This window comes from Lactuca serriola, chromosome 6 (genome assembly GCF_051521515.1).
Source record: "Lactuca serriola cultivar US96UC23 chromosome 6, Lser_US96UC23_V15, whole genome shotgun sequence".
NCBI classification, from domain to species: domain Eukaryota; kingdom Viridiplantae; phylum Streptophyta; class Magnoliopsida; order Asterales; family Asteraceae; genus Lactuca; species Lactuca serriola.
Window position 1 is genome coordinate 127,448,992 of NC_136413.1, and position 14,609 is coordinate 127,463,600.

A 14,609-nucleotide genomic window follows, 5' to 3' on the forward strand; every position below is an offset into this window, starting at 1 on the left:
ATTTTTGTTATCTTAAATGGAACACAAACATTCGTGTTCATATAATAAAGTGTGATAAGGGTTGGTATGGAAATGGGGTAAAGCATGAATTTTAATTTGAAATCTCAGATAGACTAATCATAAATTAATAGTTAGCTTATTTTCGGTAACTAAACTATTTATGTGTTTTATTTTAGTCGTCATACTTTATTAAAGTTACAATTGGTCACTAAACTTGTTTATTTATTTATTTATTTTTACTTCAGTCACTCAAACCAATGATAGTTAGTGCAAGTAATATATTAACATCGATAGACATCGTCAAGGTGAAAATTACTTATTGAACTTTTTCTAAATGATTTACTTTAGTCATTATACTTTGTTTAAACAAGCATTAGTCACTGGACTGGTTTAAAAATTTTATTTCCACTTTATAATGACTAAAGTAAACTCCCAAAAAAATCCAATAACTAAAAATGACCACACCCTAAATTAAAATTCTATTTTCTTTTTCATAAAAATGCAATTTTAGCTCTTTATCTTTGGTTTTGTAGTCAATATATATATATATATATATATATATATATATATATATATATATATATATATATATATATATATACATACAATCAAACCATTTTTTTCTTTTGGTTAATATGGTCCTTGAACTTAATTTCTTGCTTTCTTGGGGGCACAAAATTGATATTGGCCTGCTTATTTGATCATTCATACCTATTAAATCCAGTTACTCCTACCACTTAACCATTCTTGCTATCATGGTTGGTTACATAGCAATGATGTACCTGCCTAGTTACACCACATTGATTCCATAAAGATATATATACTAATTTAATTTCTTTATATTTTTTCCTACATGCATATACATGTAGAAAAAGAATCAAGATGAATTCCTACCACTATCAATTTTACATGCAAATGCTGTCAATTTCCTACAACACTTAGATTTTAGGTATAACTTCAAGAATACATTCGTAGTGACCAATATATATATATATATATATATATATATATATATATATATATATATATATTCTGTCTCTATCACCATCACCACCAGCACCACCATTGATTCCATCGGTGAAAATAGAACTGATTTCCCAGAGAGAACAAAATCAAAGTTCGGAATTGTATTCCACAACCATCGATTCCTAAATAAAATTATAATCGAACCTAACAAAAAAATTGAAAAGATAATGCAAGCAGATGGTAGAAATAATAAAACGTAACAAAAATCAAACCTTGAAATATCGTTGCATATATAGTGGTAGAAGATGGAGGTAAAAATCAAACTGAGAAAATATAAAATCCCTACAAAAATTGGTCCCGGATATACTTCTAGCTTAAGGACAGAAAATGAAGAATTAACGATACAAAGCCTAATGGTATTGTGGTAACAAATGTAGTCAATGATGAGGTAGAGCTGATCTCCATTTGAACTAAATCAAATCCATAAAAAAACATTGAAATTGAGTTAAATTGATGGAGAATCTAGTGGTAGTGGATGATTTGATGGTAGAGGTAGTCATCAGAATTAACTTGAAGGTGCCTTTATAGTGGCGTACATGTTGCATAAGGTTTATGTGGAGAAGAGAAAAAGGGAAGAATAAGAAGTTCACGTTGAAGACAATAGGTTCTAGGAATGTCTATGTGGCATATTTATTTGATGATGTAACGTCCGCAAATCCGGGCAAGTCAATTTAGAGGCAATAGGGGTCGAAAACGACTTTTTGACAAAAGTTTATTTAGAATAAATAATCTTAACCAAGTTGTAGAATATGTCACAAGGTTTCCGCACATATAAAGAACGCCGGAATCCGAGTTATAACGAAGAAGTTGTGGCCCGTCGAAGTTTCGCAACGGAACCGACACGACACCGGAAAGCGTAAATAGTGAATTTACGATAGAGCGAGATTTAGCCTTAGATATCTAAATGAAAGTCGTAGAATACGCTAAACCGAGAGCGTCCATAAAAAAGAATGCCCAAATCTGACTTCGTATGAGGAACTTATGATTTTTTGAAGTTTTGGATTAGCAGTGTACAACCCGAAATTCGAATAATAGATCAAGCGGTTTTTAGCCGACACGATCTAAACGAGAATCGAAGATCTCGTTAAGAGTAGCGTAACGAGAAAAAGATGGGTGAAAATGGACGTCGGATGAAAAAGTTATGAGAATTTCACGGACCAATCCTGTCCCGACCTGTTAATAATGTAACTTTTAAAATAAAGTCAAAATTAGCCGACGGAGTCGAAACGAAAGTTGTAGAGTACGTTCCCACCTTCACGTGGATATAAAGAACATCGAAAACCGGAGCTCGTATGCGAAAGTTATGATTTTTAGAAGTCGGAAACTAAATTTGCGAGACTTGTTGGGAGATTGCTGATCTGGCTCGATCTGGGCCGTCGCTTGCTGACAACCTCTCGCTCCGGATTTATGACGCGACACTCCTTGCTATGCCCCGCGTCCAAGGCCGATACGCCCAGCATACCTTCGGACCTGATCCTCTTGCGAGTGCGAGCCAGCTGGTGCGAGCTGGCACCCTTATCCGAAGTTACGCCCCGCGTAGATCCGAGGCCTCGCACCTATAAAAGGGGTGCGAGGGCAGCCGACTTTCCACACCATTTCTCACTTCTCTATCTAACTTCTTTCTCTCTCTAGGGTTCCAAACCCCTCCTAAACCCTAGGTAAACCCCCTAACACCCGAGGGAAGCCCCGAGGCTCCCGGAGTCCCGAGAAAAAAGGTCTTTCGGTTTCGAAACGCTGCTCCGAGCAAAGCCCGATTTTCTTTAAAATCCGCTGTAAGTGAGCTACGGTTACACAATTTTTAATATAGCTTTCAAATAATTACAGTAATGTTATTAGGTCCTTAAAATAATTATTTGGGCTATTATTATGAGTTATATAAGTATCGTTTAATGCTTATGTCACAGTAATAATAGTCAGACTATTAATTTGTCGCGATTATTGTTAGACTAAACCCTAGTGGTATTGATACTAGGTTTTATCGAAGGAAAATTGTTTTGAGAGTATCGAAGCGCTGTCCAAGTGCTGAGTCACCACCTTTCAAGTGAGTGCATAGTCCCTTTCATGAACATGATTTTAATACAAGTATTGATTGAAGTATTAATTATATGTTTATGTGCGAGTTAATTGATGTTGCCTGAAATACGTGTTAAAGAACATACATGATTATATATGATAAGTTAGCATAAAGAGTAGACCTAAATTAATAATGAGGAATATTGGGTAGTATTTTCTTACGAGTACAAGTGAGTTATACTTAGTGAATAGAACTTTAGCATATGTCATTTATCCGGGAGCACGGATTAGACACAGTCATTGTCCCTAGTCCGAGAGTATGGATTGGACATAGTCAACTGTCATTAGTTCGGGGGTATGGATTAAGACATAGTCAGTTGTCCTTAGTCCAAGAGTATGGATTAAGACATAGCCATTCGTCCCTAGTCCGAGAGTATGGATTAGGCATAATCATTCGTCATTAATCCGAGAGTATGGATTAGTCATTCGTCCCTAGTCTGAGAGTATGGATTAGGCATAACCATTCGTCATTAATCTGAGAGTATGGATTAGGTAAAGCCGTTCATTCCTGATCCGGGAGTATGGATTAGGTAAAATGGTTAACCTTAGGTTTGAGTGTATGGATAAGTCTCGTTGTGAGGATCGATGGGGCGGGATACGAGTTGCTTATACATATAAAGTGAAATTGTATATTTTGTGAGTTCTAAATTATATATATGATATAACATTGTGGGATTGAAATCAATATGTACTCACCAGGTTTCCCAACCTGACCCACTCAGTTTATTTATATCACAGGTGTTGATATGAAGTCACATTACATTGAGAGATTTAAAAAGAGATGTAGATCACTAGTGTAAATGAATGTAAGTTCTGTTTATGCTTATGTTTCAGTATTGACGATGACATCCCAAATGTTTTAAAAGTGAATAAAAATATATTTCTTTAGAAAGGCTTTGATAACACAATTATCATGTTTTTCTGGGAACAAATTCTGTAACATTTTTTTAAAACAGGTACTCTGATTTTTACAAAGCATAAAAAAATCGGTCTTTTCTGGCCGTAAAAATGGGGATGTCACAGTTGGTATCAGAGCATTAGTTTAAGCGAACTAGGAATATGGATTTATTTCTAGACTTAAACTTAGAATGCTAAGTGATGATTGTGAGGTGTGAGCACTAGCTTATTTTAGGAATTGTGCCTAAAATACTTTTATGTGCTAAATGTTTGTGCCTGATATGCTGTTATCTGTTCGAATCTATGGTCTATTGTCGACCGGATCTGGAAACCTTATGTGTTTAGGATTCTAAGCGTTTAACTACAATATTAGAACTAGCATAGAAACGTTTTGGAGTGATAAGGATGATTTAAACGTCAATCCTAAATAAAGATCTAGATTCACCTTATTCGGTGCATAGATCAGGATGGCAAGGACCTGTAGCGGAAACGTGAATGCAAATGGGAACCAAGATCAGCCCCCAGTGATTGACCAAATACGTGTTGTAGTAGCCGCTCCTGAGCCAATCACGATGGCCGGAGTTCAAGCATTGATCCATATGATGTTGGATCGTCAAATGGAGGAAACAAGGTGTTTACTTCAACAAACTCGAGAGGAACTTACGATGCCTATTGAACGGCCCGAGCTGAATGACGGGCAGTCTGAGGAAGGGAATGATAGCAGGACCGTTGGTCAAGCTGATCCACCGTTGATTAGGAGGAACAATCAAGACGAAGGAGTCGAGAGGAATGGATGCAAGTACAAAGATTTTCTAACTTGCAAGTCATCGACTTTCACTGGGAAGGAAGATCCTATCGGATTCATGGATTGGATCTCAGAAATGGAATTAGCCTTCATGACATGTGGTTGCAAAGGCAAGCTACAAACCACGTTTGCAGTACGTCAATTCAGAGAAGGCGTTGTTCGCTGGTGGAACACCCTGGGGAAGACTTTAAGCCCTAATGAGCCCCTGTAACTAACATGGGCAGAGTTTTTGGTGATATTCAAACGTAAGTACTGCTCAGCCTAAAACCTGCTCGAGCTACAAAACCAATTCCTAACTTTGAAGAAAGGAAGCATGTCCATCGATGAATACACCAACAATTTCACGGACAAAATGGAGTTTGCCTTGCGCCTTGTCCCAGACGAGCTGACAAAAGTTGACTAGTACGCGAAGGGACTTCCCTGGCAGTATGCGGTGCCAGTACGTCAAGCACCTACTCTAGAGGCAGCTATCTGGGCTGCCAAGTCTGTTGAAGATATGATCAAGGGAAGAGTCGCCAGCAAGATGGAGGTTGGCGAGAAGAGAAATTTTGAAGGATCTTCAAGGTCAGACAAGAAGGGAAAATTCTCGAAGTCTGGTTCAAAGAAGTTTGAAGAAGGAACGCAATGGTGTGACAAGTGTAGAAAGAAGAACATCGGGAAATGCTCTAAAGAGATGACCTGATTTAAATGTGGGAAGACTGGTCATTACACCAAAGAATGCAAAACCAAGAAAGAAGTCTGCTTTAAGTGTGGCGATGAGGGACACTTCAAGCAAGACTGCCCAAAGAGAGAAGGGGCTACCAAGCCAAATGCGCCGCCAAAGCCAAAGGCAAGAGCATTTCAGATGATTATATCACATTAGAACATGAAGGAAGGCATAGTCTGTTTTGGAATTTAACTCTAAGAGACCTGAGTCTAAACATGCATCACATGATGGTAGGTCATAATTTGGAGTCTAACCTAAGATAGAGAGCAGGTGCACGATTGAGTATAGCTTACAGTCAATAAATCTAAGAGATAGACTTGAAGGAAAATAAAAGTTATAGTTATTACCTAGGATGAAGAGATGACGTATGGATTCACTATGCGAGCCCTGTTTCGTTGATGATTCTGGGACATAATCATCCTAAGGGGGAGATGATTGTAACGCCCGCAGATCCGGGCTAGTCAATTTAGAGGCAATAGGAGTCGAAAATGACTTTTTGACAAAAGATTATTTAGAATAAATAATCTTAACCAAGTTTTAGAATATGTTAGAAGGTTTCCGTACATATAAAGAACGCCAAAATCCGAGTTATAACGAAGAAGTTATGGCCTGTCGAAGTTTCGCAACGGAACCGGCACGACACCGGGAAGCATAAATAGTGAATTTATGATAGAGCGAGATTTAGCCTTAGCGATCTAAATGAAAGTCGTAGAATACGCTAAACTGAGAGCGTCCATAAAAAAGAACGCCCAAATCTGACTTTGTATGAGGAAGTTATGATTTTTCGAAGTTTCGGATTAGCAGTGTACAACCCGAAATTCGAATAATAGATCGAGCGGTTTTTAGCCGACACAAACTAAATGAGAATCGAAGATCTCGTTAATAGTAGTGTAACGAGAAAAAGATGGGCGAAAACGGACTTCAGATGAAGAAGTTATGAGAATTTAACCGACCAATCCTGTCCCAGACTGTTAATAATGTAATTTTTAAAATAAATTCAAAATTATCTGACGGAGTCTAAACAAAAGTTGTAGAGTACGTTCCAAGCTTCGTGTGGATATAAAGAACGTCGAAAACGGAGCTCGTATGCGAAAGTTATGATTTTTAGAAGTCGCAAAGTAAATTTGCGAGACCTGTTGTGAGATTGCTGACGTGGCTCGATCTAGATGTATTCATTTGTGATTAGATGTATTCATTTGTGGATAAATGATAAATTTTTACGCACAATCAATATGAATAGGTTTTTTCTCTTTAATTGAAATTAAAGACATAAAAAGTTATCATTTCTTTATAAATGAATACATGGAATCACAAATGAATACACTTTGTTTTCGTGTTCTCAAACTTTATGGTGTTCTCATTTGATACTAATTCTATATATATATATATATATATATATATATATATATATATATATATATATATATGAAACTGCAGATGGCATATGCGATATGCGATTATGTGTGAAAAGATAAATGTTTTTATAGACTACTACGAAACCACAAACGAGACACGAAATCACAAACGATTTGGCTTTGTCTGCGGTCTCCGTAGTTATTTTGGGTAATTGCTATTTTTTTTTGCTATTTTATAGAAAGAACTAAGGAAAAAGACTAGATTTGTAAGTTTCTCCTATATAAAAGGATTTCAAGAAAAAAGGATAATTTGAGATTCAAACAAGGCCACAAAGGTGCACAAGGGAAGCATAAATAACAATGAAAGCCCAAAATTCTGCAGGATCACAAGTTCAATGAAATTTTATGAAACTGTAAACAACCATAGAATGAAAAGTAACATACCCTCAAAGTCTCTTGTTTTCTTATCGCCAATTGTTCGGATAATTAAAACTCAACAAAGGATTCATCTTTCGTAGCGCACCCAAGGAAGGCATCAACAACTTTGACCAAAACCAAAGCACCAAACCCAACACAATTAGGGTTTTGTTCGAGGCGAGCAACGTATCAGAGCACTCTACGCGACATGTAAACAATAATATGATTCGGTCTTTTAGAATGGAGAGGGCCACCGAATTTAGGGTTTTCTCACTTAGAAATCCTTATTGGATAATCATTTGGTCTCTAAGTAATTATCCACAAAAATTGACTTTTAAAACTTTACACTTAAACCCCTTAAGGCTTCAAGTTTATATTAATTAATTAAACCCTTAATGGCTTGGTCCTTACTAATATACCTCATTTTCTACTGACGATAAAAGTCATCTACTATAACATCTTTTGCCAGGTTTTTATATGTAGAACATAAGAGCATGATAGCCGACATTAAAATTATGCAACAAATAATACAAAGTTATAATAAACTAAATGCAAGATCCATGTATTACATAAGCTTATTTAAAAGAAAAAGTAAATATAAATTTCGAAACATTTGAGAAGTTTGAATTTATAAGAAAAATAAAAATATATAGAATTCTCTTTTAATTTTAAACAAATAGTTTAGATAAATAAACAAAGGAAACTAACGAGGTTTTAAGTTATAATATTTTGAAATTAGAAAGAAAGTAATTAATGAAATTGATATGTATTTATTATTATATTTATTGTAATTATTACATTCAATTATTATGTGGAATTTAATCAAATGTAAGAACCATGGAATTATGTGTGAAAAAAAAATTAATTTAAAATCACCACAAAATGACATGTGCCAAAATAAATGAGAGTGTGACATACGAGAAAAAATATATTTATTTATTAGAGTGGATATGAATCTTATATACTCCATAAAAAGTTAAAAATTACCATATACCTTAACCATTGAAAAGGATAAAACTTCTTTTGGAGGTAATTTCCATGCTCCAAATCTTCTAACACTAGCAAAACATTTACTATTTAAATTTCCTTGTTCTTTACTTCCTTTAAATCTCCAACTTTTGTTTTTATGAAATAAAAACATATGGTTAGATAGATAGAGAGAAAAAGCTTGGTGTTGAGGAATTATGATATTGGTGAAAGAGGCTAAGGCGGTGGTGCAATGGATTTCAGCCTCGACGGTCACGCAGTTACTGGAAGGAATTAGAAACGGTGGTGTCATATCTCTGCTACTCTCGTCTTCATGCTTCTCTCTCTCTTTTGTTTGCTTTCTCTCATATCTGAAATTCATAACCGAAGGAAAAAAAGTCATATATTAACCAAATAAGAGAAGCCATTGAATCAACAACATATTAACTAAAGAAAAAAAGTCAAAGAAATAGAATCGTACTACAACAAAGTGTTATCAGCAAGAAGGGTCTTCGTGACGTCAAGGGTTTTGTCTAACGTTTCCTTCCATCGGAATTGAGTTTAAGGAACGGAAAAAATGGTAGTATATTTAGGATGTATGTGTCGATTTGGGAGGTGAGTGTCGATTTGGACTTTGGATTTCAAAACCAAGCATGAGAGGTGAGTGTTGATTTAGGAGGGAGAATGTGGGAATGAAAGCAATTGAGAGGGAAGAACAGGGGAAGCAAAATAATTGGGAGGGAAATAAAAAGAAACCAACAACCGATATTACCAACGAATTGGTTTTTTAAAAGTCTGATTCTATCGCTAATCACTTTCTAATAATTCGCTAACATGCTAAAATTTACGCCTTAGCCAGATAAAACGACTTTCGCCGCTAGTTGATCCCTTATAAATATGTCGCTGATTAGCTAGGGGTTTTTCCGTCCTTGATGCCTCCTTTCTAATAGAGCAAAATAGATAAAATTAATTTTTTTATGTAAGTGCGCTTGCATACAAAATGCAACCACACAACAAGTAAAAAAAGATGTTTGTACGAGTAAAAACAGTTATAAACAAAATACATATCCACTAGAGTAAGGGAAATGATTCGTATATTAATATTTTTTTTATCATACACAACAATATCTAGATTATAGAATTGTATAGTATAACTTTTTAAAACACTAGTTGTTGTGTATAAAGAAAATTTATTCTGCATAGGTCGGCTAATAAACATGGATAAATACACGAGGAGTGGAAATAAATACAAGAATTAAGCCAACATATACTACATAAATTATATTAGGAAATTTAAATTTGTGTCAATTAGTGTTTTTATGAAAAAAAAAATATCAATATAATCTTGAGGAAAAAGAGAAACATCTTATTAAAGAAAAATAGAAGATTTTTTTTTTCGTTTTCTCTTTAAACATAAAGTAATTTTATAAACGAATTAGTAGGACCAATAGAGACCTAGCAAAGGTGTATAAGGAAAATTACATTAGAGATTTCTCTTAAAAAAAAGGCTATATAAAAGGATTTCCAAAAATAGGATGATTTGAGATTGATTTGCAAAAATAGTAATTTTCATTTATTTACAAAAATATAGAATACTTTGAGATTGATCTCATATACCATGTGTGTCCAAGATGTTTAGATGTTAAGAATTTGACCCGGCACTTTTTTATACTTAATCATTTCACATGCATCTTAAAAAAATATATATGAATATTTAATTTAGAAAGTTTGAATTTATAAAGAAAAAAAATATTAAAATTTTAAAATGTATTGTCCAATTTATTATTTTTAACCTTTTTTATTTCTTTTTTTTTAATTTAAACAAATAATATAAATAAATAAACAAATGAAATAATTGGATTAAACTTAGAAGCTTAGAAATTAAAAAGAAACCTGTGTTAATTAAATTGATATTAATTTATTATTACATTTATTACAATTATTATACTCAAATATTATGTGAATTTAATAAAATAAAATAAAAAACCAAAAAATAACAAGTAGAAAAACCAATAAATCAAAAATTCTTAAAAAATAATATATATGAATATGACATTTAGCAAAAATGTTTTTCACTTATTATGACACATTTGTAGTTAAATTTTTGTTTTGTTTATATTATATTATATACATTCAATTTTCTTTTAATAAAATATATTAAAAGAATAACTTTAACAAACAATAAATAAAAATATATAATAAAATAATAAAATATTATACTTAATTGTCAATTAAAAAGCCGTCAATAAAAAAAAAACAGAAACTTTATATCTAGCGTCAAGCACATGAAAACATCTTGATGTTATTATTCTCATGTTTTTCATCTTTATTTTTTAGTTTTACATAGAAAATAGATTTTTGCAGGTAAAACAAATTAATGGCATTTTAATTAACAAATGAAGTTGCTCATCCTATGCTTACAACAACATATGGAAAAATGATAAGATTGACATTTTATTTGAAAAATTATGTTAACTACGGTGATTTATGATTTTTACCGTGTTCAACTTTTTCTTTTCATTCGGTAATTAAACAGTGAATCACTACTAAAAACCGGATATATTTCCTATAACCCATTTTAATTTATGAGAAAAAAACCACAAACAAAACAAATCCATAAAAAGTATCAACCGAAAATCAAATGATTTCTAGCAGAAAGCAATAACACTACCTTTCATGTATTTTCTTATTTATTTGTTTTTCGATGGATGACAATATTCACTTATAGCATTGTGATTTCTTAGTTATATATTTCTTTTAATATACTTTGTATTATATATTTCAAAATAATATATTTTGTCAGGTTATTCATAAATTTTGACTACACACCTTTAATATATAAAAGAAAATTTTATACATACATATTATAATAATATTTATAAAATGAATAACAATGACATTCATAACATTTCACAATGACATTGTGGAATCAATTTCAATGTACCCTATTTTTACAAAGCCTTTTAGAAATGGTCCTACATTTACAAAATAAATAAATAAATAAATAAATAACAATAACAATAATAAATAAATAAATAAATAAATAAAAGAAAAAAAAACTCTGCCCCTTTATAGCGTTGGACTTATACGGGGAAACCCATTATTAATTATTAATCAATCGCAAAGACTAGATGAGACCCATTATACCAATGAACTTTGAATACCAATATGGATATTATGTGAAAAGTGATACTTCACTTTCTATTAATTCCAATTGCATTGAAACACGTCTTCAATTTGCAGGTAAATGTCTACAGTAACCCGTCATCAACTTTTGACCTTCGAGCTTATCAAGGCCGTTCCAAACATATTGTGGACCTAAGAGGAGAGAAAAAAATGAGCACATAAAAAACACAAATGTCATCATGTTTTTTAATAATAAATCAATAATTAAAAGAAAATTATTTGTACTATCTTCTATATATAATAATTTCTATAAAAAATTTTGGACCCCTTTAAAAGATCGGTCCTGTACGGTCGTCCCTATCGTCCACCCTCTGGGACGGGTATGGAGCTTATAACCACTTTCAGTAATTAGATAATCGTACATTCCAAACACCATTTAACCACAGTCAGTGCGGATCCAAGACAGAAGTTAACCAGAGTCAATTATATATAAAAAAAATTCAACGCTTTGAAATTTTAGTATATTTTTAGTTTTTTTCATCCAAAAATTTGTCAAAGAGGGACTTTCTTTTCTTGTAAGAGTGGGTGCCATGAAGAAGGTTTCTTAGTAAAAGAAAATTTTTTAAGAGTATATTTGGTAATAATATGATTGTAATCATCTTCCAAGTGGGGTGCTTGGACCCCTCTTGTTACTATTAGGGAAAAAGAAAAAACCATCGATCCACGAACTGTTTGAATCATCAGATACATTTGGAACAATTTTTGTGGACTTGAAATCGCTCTAGCTTAAAACCTTAAATAGTTATTATTAGGAGATATATATATTAAAAACCATGAAAAGTACATACAATTGGCATTATTAGACATTCATCAAGAGCACATTACATAATCATTATGGAAAGGCCTCAATAATCGACAGAAGCGAAGGCATCTTAATTATATTGTAACGGAAAAAGCCACAATCACCAAGAAGCTTCTTCCATTCCTTTTCAGATCGTTCCTTTCCACTAGAAAAATATGCAAGCATCGATAGATCAAGTATGAAGCGCGTGTCACTAAAAGCATCATCTTCTTTAGGCTGTTGAACGATCTCCACAATAATTACTCTTCCAGTTTCCTTAGGTATGGCTTTTCGACAATTCGTAAGTATTTTAGCGCAATCATCATCACTCCAATTGTGCAAGATCCACTGAAATGCAAAGAAGAATATTCCTATTAATTAATTTATACTCTATATAACATTAATCTTTGTGGGATTATCGTACTTTTGCTATAAATAGTCATAACTTGAGCGAGTATATCATCAACCGAATACAACCCACGCATGCAAATTACCTTCATAAAGATCGTATCTGCAGGAGGAATGGCCTCAAACATGTCACCAGCAACATGCGTAACCCCATCATATGTTGGCGCAGTTGAAATAACATGTTGCAAATCAAAGTTAATCCCCTTAAGATGTGGATATGCCTTCACAATCTCAGATATTGCAACACCAGTACCACCTCCAACATCCACCACACTTCCTTTCATCCCAAGAAATCCATTCCTGTAACTTGAGATAATGGCATCCAAATTGATCTTAGCAGAGCATGCCATGTCCTCGTTGAAAATTCTGTTGAACTTTGGATTACGCAAAGAAAAATTATACAACTCTTCTCCATGCGTCATTTTAAATGCTGTACCACCTTCTTTAATCGCTCGACTTAGCACATGCAGAGGCGAAACCATGACTGGATCCGTACAACTCATAACAATCGGTGCCAATGTGAGTTGTGCATCGCTTAACAACCATTTAGAACAGTTGTTCATGGCGTAAAGTGTTTCTCGTTCTCCTTCTAATTCTTCTGCTTGAGGAATTTCGTTGAACACCTTTTTGTGGACTAAGAACTTCATGAGTCGTTCAAGCCCATCGATATTTATTGATGGAGAATCAATACCAGTGGCAATTTCTGATAACGTCGTGGGTCGGTTGTGGTTGCTTATTATGTCGGCGATACGGAGCTCAACACAACAGCGTAAGGCCATGGCGTCAAAAACTCCGTTTAGGCACTGGCTTATTTGTGTCTGACCTATGAGCACTGCATCTTCCTCGATTCCACTTTGTGTGTTCATCATTGCTCAAATTATTGCACTCTTGAATGAATTGGTTGAATTAAAACTTAAATAGAGGCATACACTTATAACCAAAAAGACATAAGTTCTATCTAGAAGGTAATCAATGAGACCAGCTATTGTCGGAAACAATATTGGGCACAGGGCATCGTCGACTTAAAGTTAATTTTACCCACCCAAAATTGCAATCCTGTATTTCTTCCAAATACGGTTTGACTATATGCTCTTGAATGCCAATAGTAGTTGCTTGTATGTTGGTCCAAATATAGCTGGTGTCTCTAATCCAATTATTGATATATAGGAGGTCCACATATATCACATGTCTGTAGACTCTTGATCCCACTAGATTATTAAAATATTAGTTTGTAATATGAGAAACACGTTTATAAAACTAATTAAACTTTTATAATAAAAATTTATAGTTATCAATCAACTATTTTAAATAAATCATTTTAAATAAATTATTAATTAAGAGATATATATCAAAATTTTAAAGTTATTATAACTTCAAATTTAACATATAATTAGAAAAAAATATAAATTTGAATTTTAAAATAAGATGTCTAATATATCTACATGACACATGTCATAATATTAATGAAAAATTGTATCAGAGTGACATTTGACAAAAATAGATTAAAACTATTCATTTATTATAATAAGGATACTATTTACCCACAAAATCCTGAAACAAAAAGGACCTACTCTCAACCACCCAAAATTTCTAATGGTTTGCTGTTATGCAACAATTGCAAACATGTACATTAATATTTAATACTACATATTAGAGACTTTCCTCCGTTTCAAAAAAAGATGAAAGAGAAACCGACCAACAACATACATTGCTAAGCTATTAGCATACACATTTATATGTAAATACAAATAAATCATAACTCTTTTTTTAGGAACCGCCAACGCACATCCTCTAAATACTATTCCAAACCTATATTTTTTCCATAACCGTATTTGAACCCTCGTTCCCTTGAAAAGAACATATCTTCACCACCTTGATCACTATAAGAATATCGAGCTTTAGTGGCTCCACCATTACCAGTGACACCCCACATTCGTGTTTGATGTTGCCGCTAATAGTGGTTATGACGCTAATAGCGTTGACACTAAA

At 33.3% G+C, this 14,609-nt stretch overlaps 1 protein-coding gene across 1 annotated transcript; it reads right to left on the reverse strand.

Annotated features, from left to right (window-relative positions):
- Nucleotides 1–12,173: 12,173 nt before the first annotated feature.
- On the reverse strand, nucleotides 12,174–13,722 carry LOC145056788 (xanthohumol 4-O-methyltransferase-like). Its single transcript, XM_079004509.1, has 2 exons — nucleotides 12,707–13,722; nucleotides 12,174–12,560 (listed from the first exon to the last, which is right to left on the reverse strand). The coding sequence occupies exons 1-2, from the start codon at nucleotides 13,487–13,489 to the stop codon at nucleotides 12,264–12,266; spliced, it is 1,080 nt and encodes a 359-aa protein (XP_078860635.1). The 5' UTR covers nucleotides 13,490–13,722; the 3' UTR covers nucleotides 12,174–12,263.
- Between the last annotated feature and the right edge of the window lie 887 nt (nucleotides 13,723–14,609).